The sequence below is a fragment of the Camelus ferus genome, chromosome 3 (genome assembly GCF_009834535.1).
Source record: "Camelus ferus isolate YT-003-E chromosome 3, BCGSAC_Cfer_1.0, whole genome shotgun sequence".
NCBI classification, from domain to species: Eukaryota; Metazoa; Chordata; class Mammalia; order Artiodactyla; family Camelidae; genus Camelus; species Camelus ferus.
In genome coordinates this window covers 35137766-35153558 of record NC_045698.1, presented here as the reverse complement: position 1 = coordinate 35153558, position 15793 = coordinate 35137766, and the positions used below count along the sequence as shown (strand labels likewise).

General features: G+C 43.0%; 1 protein-coding gene and 1 long non-coding RNA gene across 2 annotated transcripts in view; one reads left to right on the top strand and one right to left on the bottom strand.

Annotated features, from left to right (window-relative positions):
- The window catches only part of LOC116661012, a 134742-nt gene that overhangs the window by 43592 nt on the left and 75357 nt on the right, over nucleotides 1-15793 (top strand). The window contains exons 7-8 of the long non-coding RNA XR_004316780.1: nucleotides 1685-1916; nucleotides 3640-3694. This is a non-coding gene — a long non-coding RNA (uncharacterized LOC116661012). The remainder of the gene's footprint in view (nucleotides 1-1684; nucleotides 1917-3639; nucleotides 3695-15793) is intronic.
- Nucleotides 12433-13184, bottom strand: HSPB3 (heat shock protein family B (small) member 3). The gene has a single exon (XM_006185923.3). The coding sequence runs from the start codon at nucleotides 13002-13004 to the stop codon at nucleotides 12552-12554; it is 453 nt and encodes a 150-aa protein (XP_006185985.1). The 5' UTR covers nucleotides 13005-13184; the 3' UTR covers nucleotides 12433-12551.

The following is a 15793-nucleotide window of genomic DNA, read 5'->3' as shown; positions in this document are numbered from 1 at the left end:
CAACTACACTTCAATAAAAAAAAATTTTTAATGCTACTATGAAAAGAACTGAAAAAAAGAAATTGTTGACATACAATATTGTTACTTTCAGGTGTACTACATAGTGATTTGACATTTGCATAAATTACAAAACAATCACCAGAAGTCTAATAACCCTCTGTCTCCACACAAAGTTATTATGGTGTTATTGACCATATTCCTTCTGCTGTATATTATATCCCTGTGGATTATTTATTTTATAACCCCCTTCCCCTCTGGCAATCTAAAAAACAAAAACAGCACACACACAGACTCACAGATAAAGCATCTGAGAATTTAAAGATCTGTTTGCAGGAGCACAGCCTGTGGGCAGAGCTGTTCCATCACAATCTCTGTGCAAGAAACAAACCCAAGCGTGCATGAGAGATAGACCCAATTATAGTCTATTTTGGTCACTGGCATTCCATGGCCTCAGGCCTCTCTCCAGGGCCTGAGATTCAGTCTTTCTTAGCCAAGGCAACAACAGCTGTGTTTGACAGAAGCAAGAACCAAATCTCAGCCGATCAGGTGACTCGAATTTTTCATTCTGATGAGTTGAGAAAACAAACCAGCTCACCAATTCCTGGGGAATTCTACATCACTTTTGAAGCTTCAAGATCAATTATTGTAAGTGGAATAAGTGGAATATGAATAAGTGAATATCATTTTAAACTCTTTTTAATTTTGAAATGATTGCAGATTCACATGCAGCTGTAAAAGAAAGTTCTCTCTGCCCTTTTCTTGTTTACCTCCAGGGGCAACATCTTGCCGGACTCTAGTCCAATACTGCAGTCAAGACACAGAGCTGAGTATGATTTCCTAGGAAAGTAAAACTCCAGGAAGCAGGCCGGTGGTCTCTTTATCTAAGATCTGTCAGTGGTAGCAGGGACGCTATGGGGGAAGAGAGTGGTAGTTTCTCTCTCTGAGAGAATCCTTAAAACTTAAATGAACCCGAACACTTGCAGTTATTTTAAATCACTTCTAAGAGATAGATGGTCATGAACACATCTAATTCTTGTCTCTGAGCACCTTTAACTCTGCCCTTGCAGAGCCACTGTCTGCCCTCCTCTGTTGTGCCCCTGGGGGCTGCAGGGAGCTGACTTGTATGGTTGGCACCAGCGGAATCCTGGGCCATCTGGCCCCCAGGCGGGTTTGTCAGAACCCCAGCTGGCAGGAAGAGAGTGAAGCCAGAGTGCGTTCCCTTGGTCCTGCTGAGCATCCTCAGATCGTTGTGTCCCTCGGCTCCTGATGGAGGCTCTCACCACGAAGCTCCCCTCTCCAAGTGCTGGCACGCCCTCCCTGACCTCACCCCTGCTAGCCTGGTGGCCAGTGGTACCTCATAGTCCCTGCCGGTGCCCCTCATCCAGACCACGATTCTGTCAAGAGTCCCTTCCTCAAATTGTTTGCTGTGTCTCCTCTTGAGTCTGCCATCTGTTTTCTCCTGACACTCCAACCATAACATTCAGCGGCCACCACCTTCTCCCTGTCTCTCTCCTCTTTCTTGCCTTATGGACCCTGGTCTTTCTACTCAGAGATGGAGAGGAGGTCGAGAATGAAACCCGAACATTTAAAAGGAGAGCCGTGGTAACGAGGAGAGAATAGAATGCATGGGGGAGACTCTCAATCTCTGATTCCTAGCTTGTCAGTGCCATTGTTTGTATTCCAGAAGCTTCTTTCTGGAGGCCCAGAGAAGCCGCAAACTCAGCACGTGGTGGTGAATGCTGTGATGAGCGATCCGGATAACTCCTGAGGAATCAAGGACTGAATCACCCAGCTGGTGAGAATATTGTCGGAAAGCAGCCTTCAGCTGACCTCCCTCCTCGGGGCGCCGCGGCTGGAGAGAAAGGCCTCACCTGAAGTTGTGCCTCCGGTGAGCGGCCCGCGCCCGTGACTGGCCGGTGAGTCAGATGTAAGGGCCTGGCCCCCTGGGCCCAACTTAGCACAACTCTTATTCCTTACCTATGTCCACGTAACAACCCCAAAGCTAGCAACTTAAAACCCTTACTATCTCACATTTCTGGGGGTCAGGAGTGCAGGAGGGCCTCAGGTTCTGTCTCAGGATTTCCCACAAGGTCACAGTCAAGCCCCCCACGAGGGCCGCAGTCCTCTGAAGGGCCTAGAGGGCCCACTTCACTGTGGGCAGAAGCCTCCATCCCAGGGCCCCTCCACAGGGCGGCTCGCCACCCGGCAGTAACTACTGTGTCAAAATCCCCTTCTCCATGGAAAGAAGATTTCCTGCATGACTTCAGCCCAATGCTCTGACTTTTGGGTCCTCTCAGTTATTACTATGGTTACTTCCAGCTTTAAAACAATGACTTCCTATCCCCAAAATTCAGTGAGTTTGTTTCAAAGCTCTAGTTTCATTCCAATTAATGTCTCCCTCCTCTCCCACCTCCTCTCCTGAGCCCTGTTGAGGAATAAGGGTGTGGGTGTGGTCTGGTCCACGCTCGCCTGTCTTCCCATCACACCCTGGCTGGTAATGGTCAGGACCGAGGGGTAAGGAAGGGGGAGACCCTGGTAGCACGGGGGCTGGCCACAGCTCAGTGCCCCCTAACTGTCCAGACAGGGACTGGCACGTCAGAGACCCACACACCTGTGAGCAGTTCTCTTGTCAGCTCCCTTCCTCGGCTTTGAGGGTGAGAGGCAGCCAGACCCACCCACCCTTGTTCTGGGAAGTGAATGGCCTTCTCCCTTTCAACCTCGTATTAGGGTGTGAGGTGGTGCTGGGTCTGCTTCCCAGTTTCTCTTAGCAAGCCTTGTCGAGGATGAATGATCCCAACAGCCCTTGGGGGGCCCAGCTTGTTGTCCTGGTGCTCAGTGTGGGTGATGGAGGCTGACAACGTTGTCTGACAATGGGTTTGTTCCCAAGTAGCAACTCTAAGTGTTCAGGCTCCCTCCTGAGAGAACATTGTTCTCAACTTCAGGCCCAGCCCCTGAGCTGGCAGCCATGTGTCTCTCCCATTCCTCTGCCCAGTGCTGTGGCTTCCCCAGAAAAAACCAAACTTCCCAATATGATCTACTCACCACAGCCAGCTTCTGTGTCTTCAGGCACATGTGGGATCCATGTTCCAAACCTCTTGGGTGTTAAGTGGGACAGTCTTGACCCTGCTCCATTTGGCTGTCCCCCATGGTACCATGTCTTCCCAGTGTCCTTTTCTGCTGCCCTGGTAGCAGGGGGGCTGGACACTGAGCCCAGTGCCCCATAACTGTCCAGACAGGAACTGGCACGTCAGAGACCCACACACCTGTGAGCAGTTCTCTTGTCTGCTCCCTCCCTTGGCTTTGAGGGTGTGAGGTAGCCAGACCCACCCACCCTTGTTCTGGGGAGTGAATGGCCTTCTCCCTTTCAACCTCATATTAGGGTGTGAGGTGGTGCTGGGTCTGCTTCCCAGTTTCTCTTAGCAAGCCTTGTCGAGGATGAATGATCCCAACAGCTGTGATTTGCGGAATTTAGAATGTGGCGATTTAGCTCATCTGATCCTCAGCTGTGAGCTTTAGGACAGCCTTAGTCACCAATACTTAGCAGCTGTCACCCATGTTTAAAAGTAATCATCTTTGTCCCAGTCACACTCAGATCCTTGTTACCTATCTTTGTAAAAGTTATCACCATCTTCCCTATAGGGTGATCAACTGCCCTGGGATGAGGGAGCTTCAGTACTGAAAGCTCATCGGAAAGGTGAGTGAACCTACCTCCCAACTTCAATTACTCCAACCAGAACCTGTTGTTACCAGAGAGTAGGTTCTTGTCTCAATGCAGAAAGAATTCAGAGATGAGACACAGAGGTCAAGAAAGTAAAGTGATGATTTATTAAGTGATAAGATGCTCTCAATGAGGGAGCAGGCAGACTCAGGTGAGCAGCTGCCCTGAGTGTCTTTGACAAGCTGGTTACATAGGGTATAAAAATGAATAGGCAGAATATTCATTTGAGAGGGAGGGGTTTGGGGTTGTATTCCCTGATTTCCATCCCAGTTCCACCTACCGGAGAGGAGGAGGAATTTTTGTCCTTATTTAGGCTGAATCAGAAGTGTCATGGCATTAGTGCTTGATGGGTATTTCTAATCTGCAAGGCTAATTTTATTGTAATGAGGGCATAATGAGCAAAAGGTTACATTCGGACGCTGGAAATTCCTGCCTTTTCCCACCTTTCTTTGCCTCCAGAACACTTGTTACTCCAAAATGTGTGAATTCTTATCAGTCCTGAGGTTCCTGCTTTTCTTTATCTGCCCAAGGACCCCTGTTGTTCACAAGATGTATGGTTTTTTGCCCGTGTTGGCCCGTGTCCCCCTTTCTCTGCTCATACCTAGCTATCTGCCTGCTCTAACATTATGAGTGGTTTAATTCCTATCTTCATGGCTCCTGCTCTGCTACTTAGTAATGTTGTTCCTCTACCGTTAACAGCCCATGTATCTGTGCCTCCTTTTCCACTCTGCAACTATCGTAAGCTACTGATTCTCAACCTTCATTTCTGACTAAAATCACCTGGGATTTAAAACTACTGATGTCTGGATCCCATCCCCAGAGATTCTGATTCAAATAGTCTGGGGTGGGCCCTGGACAGTTACTGGGTGATTCTCCTGTACATTCTCCCACCCCAATGTCTGCTAATCTAAATAATCTTCCTGACCCCAGCATCACCTCCTCTCATCCATCCTTCACACTGTAGCCAGCATTATCTTTCCAAAACACAAAGCTGACCCTGTCACAGTCCTGCTTAAACTCCCTTCTGGGTCCCCACTGCTTTCAGGATAAAGCCTTAACTCCTCATCATGACAGAAGGGGAGCAGCGCATGGGAGACACAGCTGGAGAGGGAGGCAGGGGCTGGTTCACGCAGGACCTGGACTCTCGGGCTGAGCTGCTTGCATTGCTTCACATCCACCATGCTCCACAGAAACACTCTCTTTTCCTTGTTTAAAAACTACGCACTGGACACCTACTAAGTGCAAGGCAGTAGGGATCAGCGATGAATGAAGCAGTCACAGTCACAGACCTTATCCCCCAGAGCTAGTAGGTTAGATCGCTACAGCAACCACAGCCCAGGCAGAGTGTCTGTGGGAATATTCTCAGAGAGATTTACAAGACATAAAATAATGGTTGTCATTTACAGATACCAGGCATTGTATTTATACCTGACCTTATAGAGGGTGACCAGCCATCCTAGTCTGCCCAGAATATCTCAGTCTGAGCACTGAAAGTCCCGTGTCCCAAGAAGCCTGGGCAAACCAAGCCTGTTGGTCACCCTACATCTTTATCTCATTTAATCTTCAAAACAGTTGTAAGTGGTGGGCACTATAACCATCCCCATTTTACAGATGGGGAAGCTGAAGCATAGAGGAGTTAAGCAAACTGACCAAAACACCCAGACTAGAAAATTGCGGAGTTGGTATTCAAACCCCTGTCTGTCTACACATGTTTGTTTTCAAAGTCTACTTTCCTCATTGTTGTTTTTCACCATGAAGTCACAGTCCTTAGAGGTTCAGTTATTTCTTCCTTGTCCCAGGGATAAAGTTTGTTCATGAGCTGAGCACCATAAGAGCCTATTTAGAATTTCCTAGCAAATTAAAAAAAAAATTCCACAAGAAATTAACTGTAACTCATTTGATAGCAACAGAAAACTAAAGCCACATTGAATTCTCCAAGGCTTTGAACGTTGCTTGGAGAATTTGAGAATACTGGGCTTGGGGAGATGAAACAAGAGCACAGGGAAATTCCACCCATTGGAAGAGTGGTGCTTCAGGAGAATGGTATGTGCCTGGCAGCTGCTTTGCAGAGACTGGCAACCCCAGTGTAGCATTTCACAGAGGGACTGTCCCATCCAGTCAGATCCATCTGGGGAAATGAAGAAAGAAGATATGCTTCCCTGGCCTGCCATTTAGCCAAGACGGCTCATTTGATTTTTCTCACTAATAAACTCTGAGCTTAAATGAAATTCTGGGTTGCATCTGCAGTTCAAATTGGAATATAATTTGCAATGCACTGAATTTAAGCTTTTGGGGGGAAAAGTTATTTGTGCTTATTGCATTTTATAGATCATAACCTCTTGGGATTGTTGGTCCTGAAATTTAGATTTCTTTGGAATAACCCAATAGAATAAAGATGGGACATGTTCATCGAATGAGTAAAATATTTTTGCATATGTTGAAACTTCCTTGTGACCCTGAAGTAAATCCAACTTGATCATGGTGTGTGATCCTGTTTATGTATTGTTGGAAACCAAAATATTTGGTTTGCTAATATTTTGCTGAGGATTTCTGCATCTATATTCCTCAATGATATTGGCCTATAATTTTCTTTCTTTTAAAATTTTTTTTTTATTTTTGTAGCATCTGTATATTTTGGTATCAAGATAAGGCCTTCTAGAATGAATTTGGGAGTGTTCCCTCCTCTTCAGTTTTTTTGAAGTTTGTGAAGGATAGGTATAAGTTCTTCTTTATATGTTTAGTAGAATTTCCCTATGAAGCCATCCATTTTGTTTGCTCGGAGTTTTTTAGTTTTTGTCTTTATTACAGATTCAATTCTACTTCTAGTGATCAATCTGTTCCAATTGTCTGTTTCTTCTTGACTCATTTTTTGCAGGCTGTATGTTTCTAGAAATTTGCCCATTTCTTCTAGGCTGTTCAGTTTGTCGGCCTGTTAACTGTTTGTCGTATTCTTTTATGATTTTGGTATCTCTGCAGTATTGGTTGTTATGTCTCCTTTCCTTTCTTATTTTGCTTATTTGGGTCCTCTCTCCTTTTTTCTTCATGAGCCTCACTAAAAGTTTATCAGTTTTGTTTATCTTTTCAAAAAAAAAAAAACCCACCTCTTGGTTTTATTGATTTTTTTTCCTATTGTCTTTTAAAATCTCTATTATATTTATTTCCTCTCTTTATTATTTGCTGACTTTGGGCTTTGTTCTTCATTTTCTAATTCTTTTAGGTAGGTTAGGTTGTTAATTTGAGACTTTTATTGCTTTTTGAGGAAGGCCTATATCACCATGAACTTTCCTTGCTTACCCTCTTAAGCCTGTAGGAACAGGGGAAAGGAAACAGAGCTACTGGCCCAGTATGGGCTGGAGCCAGAGGAGAGAGGGCAGCCTCATCAGAGCTGCAGACAGAAGGAGACAACCCCCAATCAGAACCTGGAACCGAAACAGCAAGTGCCAGAGAAAAAAATACCCCAATCTGTCTTGCCTTCCACAAGGAAACACATACACAAATATACAAATAAGAAATATATATAAATATTTAATGCAATAGGTAAATGAGTTAAATTCATCTATTAAAAGACCTATCATCAAATTGTATTTTTCAAACCCAGCTACATGCTACTTCTTTCAAGAAACACACTTATTGATACATTATAATTGACTGTACTTCAATTAAAAAAAAGAAACACACTTAAAACAAAACTACATTGAATATATAAGAAAAAATGATGTCATGCAAATAGTAAAATAAAAAAGTGATAGTGTCAGGCAAAACAGATTTTAAGGCTAAAAGCATTAAATGGAGAGAAAAAGGGGGCCTAAATAATAATCCAATTGAGAAAAATTATAAATTTATAATCACATGATGACATAATCTGAGCATATCCAAAGTGAAAAATAGACCAGAATTTTTAAATTTTAAATTGTCCATTCATATTGAGAGATTTTTAAATGTCAATCTATGTGTTTCTAGTAGTCATAAACAAAAGAATTAAAAAGAGAAGACTATTTGAGTAACAAAATAGCAATCATACATATGTGTGTATGTATGTGCATATGCATATTATTCATATACATTCTCAAATAGAAAATATTCACATAGATTATTTTCAAGTATACATGGTACGCTTAAGAAAAATTACTACATACCAGGTCATGAAGAAAATCTCAACAAATTACAAAGAATGTTATCATATAGACCATTTTCTCTTATCAAAACATATTTTTTGTATTTGTCCCTGAAGTTAGAAAACATTAATAAATAGGATGTTATAAATATATACATGCAAACATACATGCTCTTACATATAAAATAATGCTGAGGAAATATAGAAAAATATAGTTACTTAGAATCATTTATTTTTCAAATTTAAAATACTGTTGTTATTTTGTGGAGAACATCTAGCCAACTCAATTACTAAAACAGGGTTAGTTTCAAAATAGAATGTATAAGCTGTAAGTCAGCATACTGAACCAACATTTTAATTCTTCTTTCCAACTAACTATTTCAGAACCTCTGACAAGAACAGTGGTCATTATTGAAAAACAGATTTTTGTTAAACTTGAGAAAATGATTATTAGGGGTTTGGGGTGTTTTAACTTGAAATTGTATGCCATTTGTGTTTTTAAGATCACTCTTTGGATGTGCTATGGTCCATGAACAGCAGTTTTCAGATAATCACAAGTAGGTGAGAAATAAGACAAGGGCAGGTTCAGGACTTAGTGTAGTTTGGACCCGGGGCAGTGAGTGGGCTCACAACCTTCAAAGACTTCTGGACTTCCAGGACTGGTCCACAATCTTCAGAAAAAGAAAAATCCTGGAGAAATTTAAGAGAACTGACTTTGCACCTAAGTAGACTAAATATTAGATCAGAATAGAAGGTGATATTAGAGTCCATAACTGGAAGGCAGTGTAGGGTTCACTGGTAGTGGATGCTGTTAGGACTGTGATTTGCCTCACACCCTCTTCCTGCAACTCTGGATCTGAGGTTGTTGTGGATACAAACCCTATGTACCTTCTCGCCTGCCTTCTTTTTCTTGACGGGATCGCCTGCCTCCCACACCCTGCTGATGCCACCTTTGCCAGAGCCTTTGCCAAGCCTCCTTAGGTGGCTAGAGTCCAAGTGGAGAAGCCCTGAGCCTACACTCCTCTCCCTGACTGAGCCCAAACCCTGCTGAGTCATCCTTCTGCTCCCAGCATGGATGAAATGTCACACTGTGGGGTGTGGGGTCTGGTTTCCTGAGTAGCCACTAAGGGGTTGAATGATTTAACTCAGAATGCAGGGGAGTCTACTCCCTGGGAGCTGAACCTTGACTGATGAGATTCAGGACATTGCAGGGAACAGGGGATACATATTCCCTCTCCTGCCATCCCTGTGGACTGCTCTAAGATTTGATTTCTTCCTGAAGATCTTTTGGAGAAGGTCCAGGTGCTGAGCCAACATCCCTGCCAAGAGTTGGCAGTCTCTTTATAGCTCAATGTGAAACAGTGACCAGCATGGTCACACATCGCATTGCTTTGTGTCCCATCTTTTCTTGCCTCCATGCCCCTACTTCATCACCTGTACCATCCTGGGTTTGCACTTGCCAAATAAAGGGTCGGCACTTTAATCCTTTTCTCAGGCTGTATTTTGTAGGAAAGCTTTTCTAGGAGAGAACGGCTCTCACTTTTCTGGAGTGCTGGCGTTTTCCCTGGTCCTCCTCTCCGCTTTTCCCCACCCTGCCCTCGGCCCTGGGAAGCTGTTGAACTCTATCTATAGGGCGCCCACACCCTCCGCCTACCTGTTACGTCCAGCCAATGGGGTGCCCTGATTTTTAACATGACGGTCTTTATTCTTTATTTTTGTATTTTTTAATTGAAGTATAGTTGATTTACAGTGTTGTGTTAGTTTCAGATGTACAGCATAGTGACTCAGTTTTATACATTTTTTTCATACTCTTTTCCATTAGAGATTATTACAAGATATTGAATATAGTTTCTTGTGCTATACAGTAGGACCTCGTTTATTCTATGGATAGTAATTTGTATCCGCTAATCCCAAACTCCTAATTTATCCCTCCTCACCTCCTCCCCTGCTTTGATAACCTTAAGTTTGTTTTCTATGTGTGAGTCTGTTTCTGTTTTGTAAATAAGTTCATTTGTATAATTTTTTGGATTCCAAATCTAAGTTGTATTATATGATATTTGTCTTTCTTCACTTAGTATGATAATCTCTAGGTCCATCCATGTTGCTGCAAATGGCATTAGTTTATTCCTTTTATGACCAAGTAGTATTCCATTGTATATATACATCACATGTTCTTTATCCAGTCATCCATCGATGGACCTTTAGGTTCCTTCCACTAACATGGGCATTCTTTATTCCTAGCCAATGTGCCCTTTTCTTTAATAATGAAAGCAAATGTACAGTGTATGTTTGATAGGCCACAAACAGGCTGTTTTAGCTGGCAGTTAAAATTCAAGTTAACTCATGTATAAGCCAGAGTGATTTCCCCATACCTCAATATATGTAAATTCCTTTTATCACCTGAAAGGGACTTTAGTGAAGGAATCATTTATGGGAGAGCAGGCAAAGTAAAGGGAGTTGACAGTGGATAGTGAAGCACTGGGAACAAGAAAGAGCAGAAAAGATCACCACCCCAAGTGCTGAAGGGGCAAAAGGAAGAAACAACGTTAGAATGCAGGCACCCAGTACAAGTGCAAGTCCTGGAGGAGCAGCCATCTCTCCAGAGCTCCAGTCCTGGGGAGATGCAGGTCCTGGCAGAGCCTTGTCTGCAGCAGGTTGGCAGCTGGGGAAAGAGATGCCCTGACCTCTCTTCCCCACTGACCACCCGTCTCCTCTCTCCAGTCTCCGGTCTGCAGTCAGTGCCTCCTGTTGGCTGAACCTAGTTGGAAACCAGAATGACATGGCCCATAGGGGTCAGCAGCTTGGGCTCAGAGTAGGGCTGAGAAAGGCAGAGGATGGGTCTGGGTTGGCAGGGAGGGCAACAGTATGATTAGGATATCAAACACCTTGCAAATATAATCCTAGTTTTCCAAAAACTGGTACATGTATTTATGTTTAAGAGAAGACTGAAGTAGAATTTTAAAGTAGCTATATTATGGTAGTAGAAGAATAATAAATGGATTTTTTTATACTGTTTAGTATATTTTCCAAATCAAAAAAAAATGGCTGTGTATTACTTTAAAATGTTTAACTTTTAAAGGAACTATTTTCTATCAGTGGCTCCTCATGGTAAGAATTTTACTTTCTGAAATTTCTCAGAAGTAAGACCTCATCTAGAGTAAGATCAAGGCCAAATGAGAGGGGGTTTTGTGTTTGTTTCTCAAAGCACTAGTTTGTTGTCACACTGTTCTGCTCAGCAGTGGGAAAGAATAATCTAAAGTTGGACAAATGGTATCCCAGTTCTAGTCACATTAGTAGATATAATCCTAGTAATTACTGTTAACTTTGTTATACAGCAGAATTGGTCTGTGATACTCACTTTGTCGAACGAAATTTGTTAGCCTAGAGTTGAAGGCACAAACATCCATACTTAGGCCACGACCTCATACAAACATCTAGCTTCAAAATCCTTTCAATTTAATCATACTGTAAACAAAAATCTCTCTTTGTCTTCAAAACCATTTGTATAACTGTCCAATTTATTTTTCTGTTGTCTCCTGTCTCTCGTGCTTGCCTGTGAACTATGAATAAAATGCCACAGAGGAGCACAGTGGTATTGTCAGCAGTCAAGTATCTACCCTGGTGTTTTCCACACCCAAATTCCTCTTCTATTCATAGTGCTGTCCTCAGCCTCACATGGGGTATGGGGTAGAAGCAGTTACTTTCCCAAAAGAAATATTTAATATGTACAGAATGAGATGGCAAACCTTTGCAATGTCACAGACCAGCTGTTGAAGGCAATATTCCTAACCACCAGTCCCAGCTGCTCCCTGGGCCAAAGCAGCCCGTGTGCTGTATAAACTCAGACGCCCGCCCCTGTAAGCTCGAGCCTCAGAACTTACCCTGCCTGCCAGGCTATTTAAAGCTAAGGATTATGCAGTGAGAACAGATGCAGTACATTTTGCCATCTTCCAAAATCTTAAATTTTAAGTAACATTTGAAGAGCATAGTTTAATTTTTTTAATCTTTTAAAGTGGTTTCCTAAACTTAATTTATGAGTTAATACATCTTATTATTTCATAAGTAACAAAACATATGCTGTGCTTTTAAAAAGCACTACAGATAAGATTCAGTTTAGTGAAAAAAAATGAGATACGTATGTGGAACTTTTGAAAAATAAGACTTACATCTGAAAATCCCAACGTAAGTTTCAAGCAGTAACAAATACAGTGACTCATAAATGTATTTCAGACCCAATATCCAAGTACTGTATTTTAACATCTAGACTCCGTGTTTACAAAGTTCCACTGTAATAAAACACTGAAAAGTAAAGCTTATGAAGCGTAGGGGATCACAACCCTTTTTCTCAATATAAAAAGTTTTCATAAAATGAATAAGAATTTCTGGGATTTGTGTGGTTCTTCTGCCATCAGTTGTTACAAATGCAGCTTCTCTGGCACTGCTGGAGTAACAAAGAAATAACTGAGTTCCTCTCTAGTATCAATCGCCTAAATTGTCAATGCTTCCAATGTAAGAATAGCATCAATTTGAGCCCTAGGTACAAATTTAACAATTTTCCTTTTTGAGTAATAATAACAAAGACAACGTCAACATACCAGAACCATGCCTAGATTTTTAATCTTCATAAAAATCACTTCAAACGTGGCTCAAACATTCTCGTGATACCACAGGCTGAATTAGAATCTTCCTCCTGCCGTATGAACAGGAAGCGGTGGGATTTCACTGGGTCCCAGCTGGATCCTTGACTTCCACCACCAGAATCCCGTCGTGACAGAGGATGGCAGACAAATCTTTGGTTTCGATGCCGTCGGGCAGTTTATACTGCCGGGTGAAGCTTCTCGAGATAAAGCCATGCTCGTCCATTCTGGTTCCATGTTGAGCCTTGATCAGCAGCCAGCCTTCGAAGGTCTGAATGATGATATCTTCGGGGAGGAACTGGACCACGTCCAGCAGGATCTGGAAGCGGGATTCGCCTCTCTGCGGCGGCATCTCTGCGGCGGAGTCCACGGGGGGAGCCGGGGCCGCCCCGGCCTTCCCCAGGTCCACGGTGGTTGGCCCGGGCAGTGCATATAAAGCGTGATCCAGCCTGCAGTCTTCCAAACCTCGAGCTTCAAACTGCTCCTCATATCGCACTGGAGTCTCTACGAGGTGCCTCAAGATGACTTTTGCCATAGCGGAGGCAAAGCCAGCATCTGTCCCGCCTAGGTTGCTGGTGTTGAACCCTTGCAGTGGCCGGCTGACTGGATGATCAGTTGCAGCCGCTCTTCGCTTATAACCCTGCGCCGCCGACACAGCCCCTTAATTAGGCCTGAATCACAGCGCCGCATGCTCCCTCTTGTCTTTTCACTCCCGCTGACAATGAACGGCTATTTATAGGGCTTGTTTCGAAGTTGCTTTTAGCACACAGCCTGCTCGAGCTGCCGAGTCAAGGATTGCCCTTAACATTCTCAGTTATACTTGGCAAGTGTGTCCGTGTTACTTACCCCGAGAGAAAAAGAGAATAAGAGACAGTATTTGGGAATTATCTGAGTGAGTGCTCTGTCCTCGTGAACCACCGTGATCTAAGGGACTGTGGCTTCTTAGAACAGCCCAGAAATGTGCAGTCGTCTTATAATATGAGCTAAAACTGCATCAAGCCTAGTCTCCAACTGCAAATCTAGGCGAGGTGAATATTGATGTAACTGATTAGGAATTAAGACACACACACACACACACACACACACACACACTCTCTCTCAAATCTCAGACCTTCAGCAAACCCTCAGCCCTCTGTCCTATATATTTACTTTTATTTCATCTTTTAATCTTTTGTCTTTAAGAGCTATCTGAGCCACACTATCTGGGTTTATTATATTTGATTGATCACAAATGAGATCAGATGACTAAACCAGACAATGGTGGCAAACCTCAGATGGGGGTTGGAGGGGCTTAAAATGGGGACTTTTAGATAGAGCCCCAGAGGAGAGAAAAAATGTTAAACTTTGAACTATTTGATGTTAAAGCCCAGAAGACTAAGAATCAATCTAACTGCAGCTCTGCTGTTGAATTGGCATAAATAAAAACGTATAATTTCTTAACGATAATGTTCTTTATATTAAACTTAAATTGCAAAAGAATGAGGCAACTCTTTCGCCACTGAATGATTTCCAAGATATGTTAAGTACAGAAGAAAAGTCCCAAACAGCATATACTGTGCTACTATTTATCCTTTCTTGTAAGTAGGCATTTGCTTATATAAATAGAATCTCTCTGCAGGCTATGTCACCGGCAACAGCAGTTGCCTCCTGAGACAGCCCCAGGGTGATGGGGGGGCAGGGGCTGGAAGGAGACTTGCTCAGCACTGTAAACACACGTGTGTGTTTTATTTATGCAGTGTGTATGCAATGCACATACACACAAGAAGGTTTTAAATATAGGAAGCTTCCTCTCCACAGATGTTAGTATTTTCTAGCACAGGTAGGCTCTGGAATACCTTTCCTTAAAACACATGTCCATTTTCTTAGAGTGAAAGAAAAAACCTGCAAAAAATAAAAAATCAGAAAACAGAAGGGAACAATCTCCTTTAGCTCTTTTTATTACTCTAAAAACCTGTGTGGACATTTCAATATGTATTTAAGAACATGCCCTAATCATGCTGTTCCCATTCACCTTTTTTGACCTGCATTTTACAGGTGATGGCCCTCAAAGGGAAAATGTGCTCTTTTAGATGTTAATGTCCTCTAGCTCATAACATATTGAGAGATGTTTTCATCCCTGCTGCTCTAAGTGATAGGTCAAAAATAGAACTCACTGCCAGTGGCAGGAAATAGATAAGATATTAAGCATTTGGCTTTAAATTGCTAGAAAGAGTCACAGCAAAATTGAGAAGACAGTAGAGGTTTTCCATATACCCCCTGTCCCCACACATGTATAGCCCCGCCCCGGCCCTGTTATCAACATCCCCACCGGAGGGGTACGTTTGTTACAACAGATGAATCCACATTAACACATGATAATCACCCAAAGACAATAATTTACATGAGGCTTCACTCTTTGTGTTGCATGTTCTATGAATTTGCACAAAGATGTAATCACACGTATGCATCGAAATACCATCATAGAGTAGTTTCTCGGCCCTAAAAATCCTTTGTGCTCCACCTATTCACCTCTCCTCCCCAAACCCTGCTCTAAAAAACTGCCATTAAAAAAAAAAAAAAAGTCTGCTTAAAAAACTAAAACTGCTCCAAAAAATAAACTCTGTTGAAAATACTGGAAAGATGCTGGTAAGGTGGACAGAGGCAAATGTATCCAGTTAATCTTACCATTTCTTGCCTCCAGGGATCTCTGAACTAGGCCAGGAGGACCCCCTGGCCTCCTGACCCCCACCTCTCTCCCTGGACCCTCTGCTTCAACCACCCTGGCCTCCTGTCTGTCCTTGAAACTCCAAGCTTGTTTCTTCCTCAGGCCCTGTGCACTTGGAGTCCCTTTTGCTTGGAAAGCTTCACTCTCAGAATATGAAAAGCCATTCAGGATTCAGGTCAAATGTCATCTCTTCAGGCAGGTCTTTCCTGATCAGCCAGCCAGAGTCTTCCTCCTGTCACTCCTGTATTTCATCTCCATCACCATTATCAGCATCTAAAACAATCTTGCTCATAGATGCATCTTCCAGTTGGGGAAGGCAGACAATGGCACTTTGAGGTCAGAAACTCAGGGTGCACTGCTGTATCCCCAGCACCTAAGACAGTGCCTGGAAAGTAATAGGGGAAACAAAAAATCCAACTGCTACAAATTTTGTCCTTTTTATTCAGCTGGCCCTCAGTGCCACTTGGTCATCTTTCTGTGTCTCAGTCAGCTTCACCTGTTTTTCCAAAGTAGAGAACACCAACTTCTTCCTCTCCTCAGGCCTTCCTTCTATCTTCCACCACACTCTCCCAGGTATGGTGACTTCCCTGCATATTCCCACCCAGACATCTCAGAGGGCG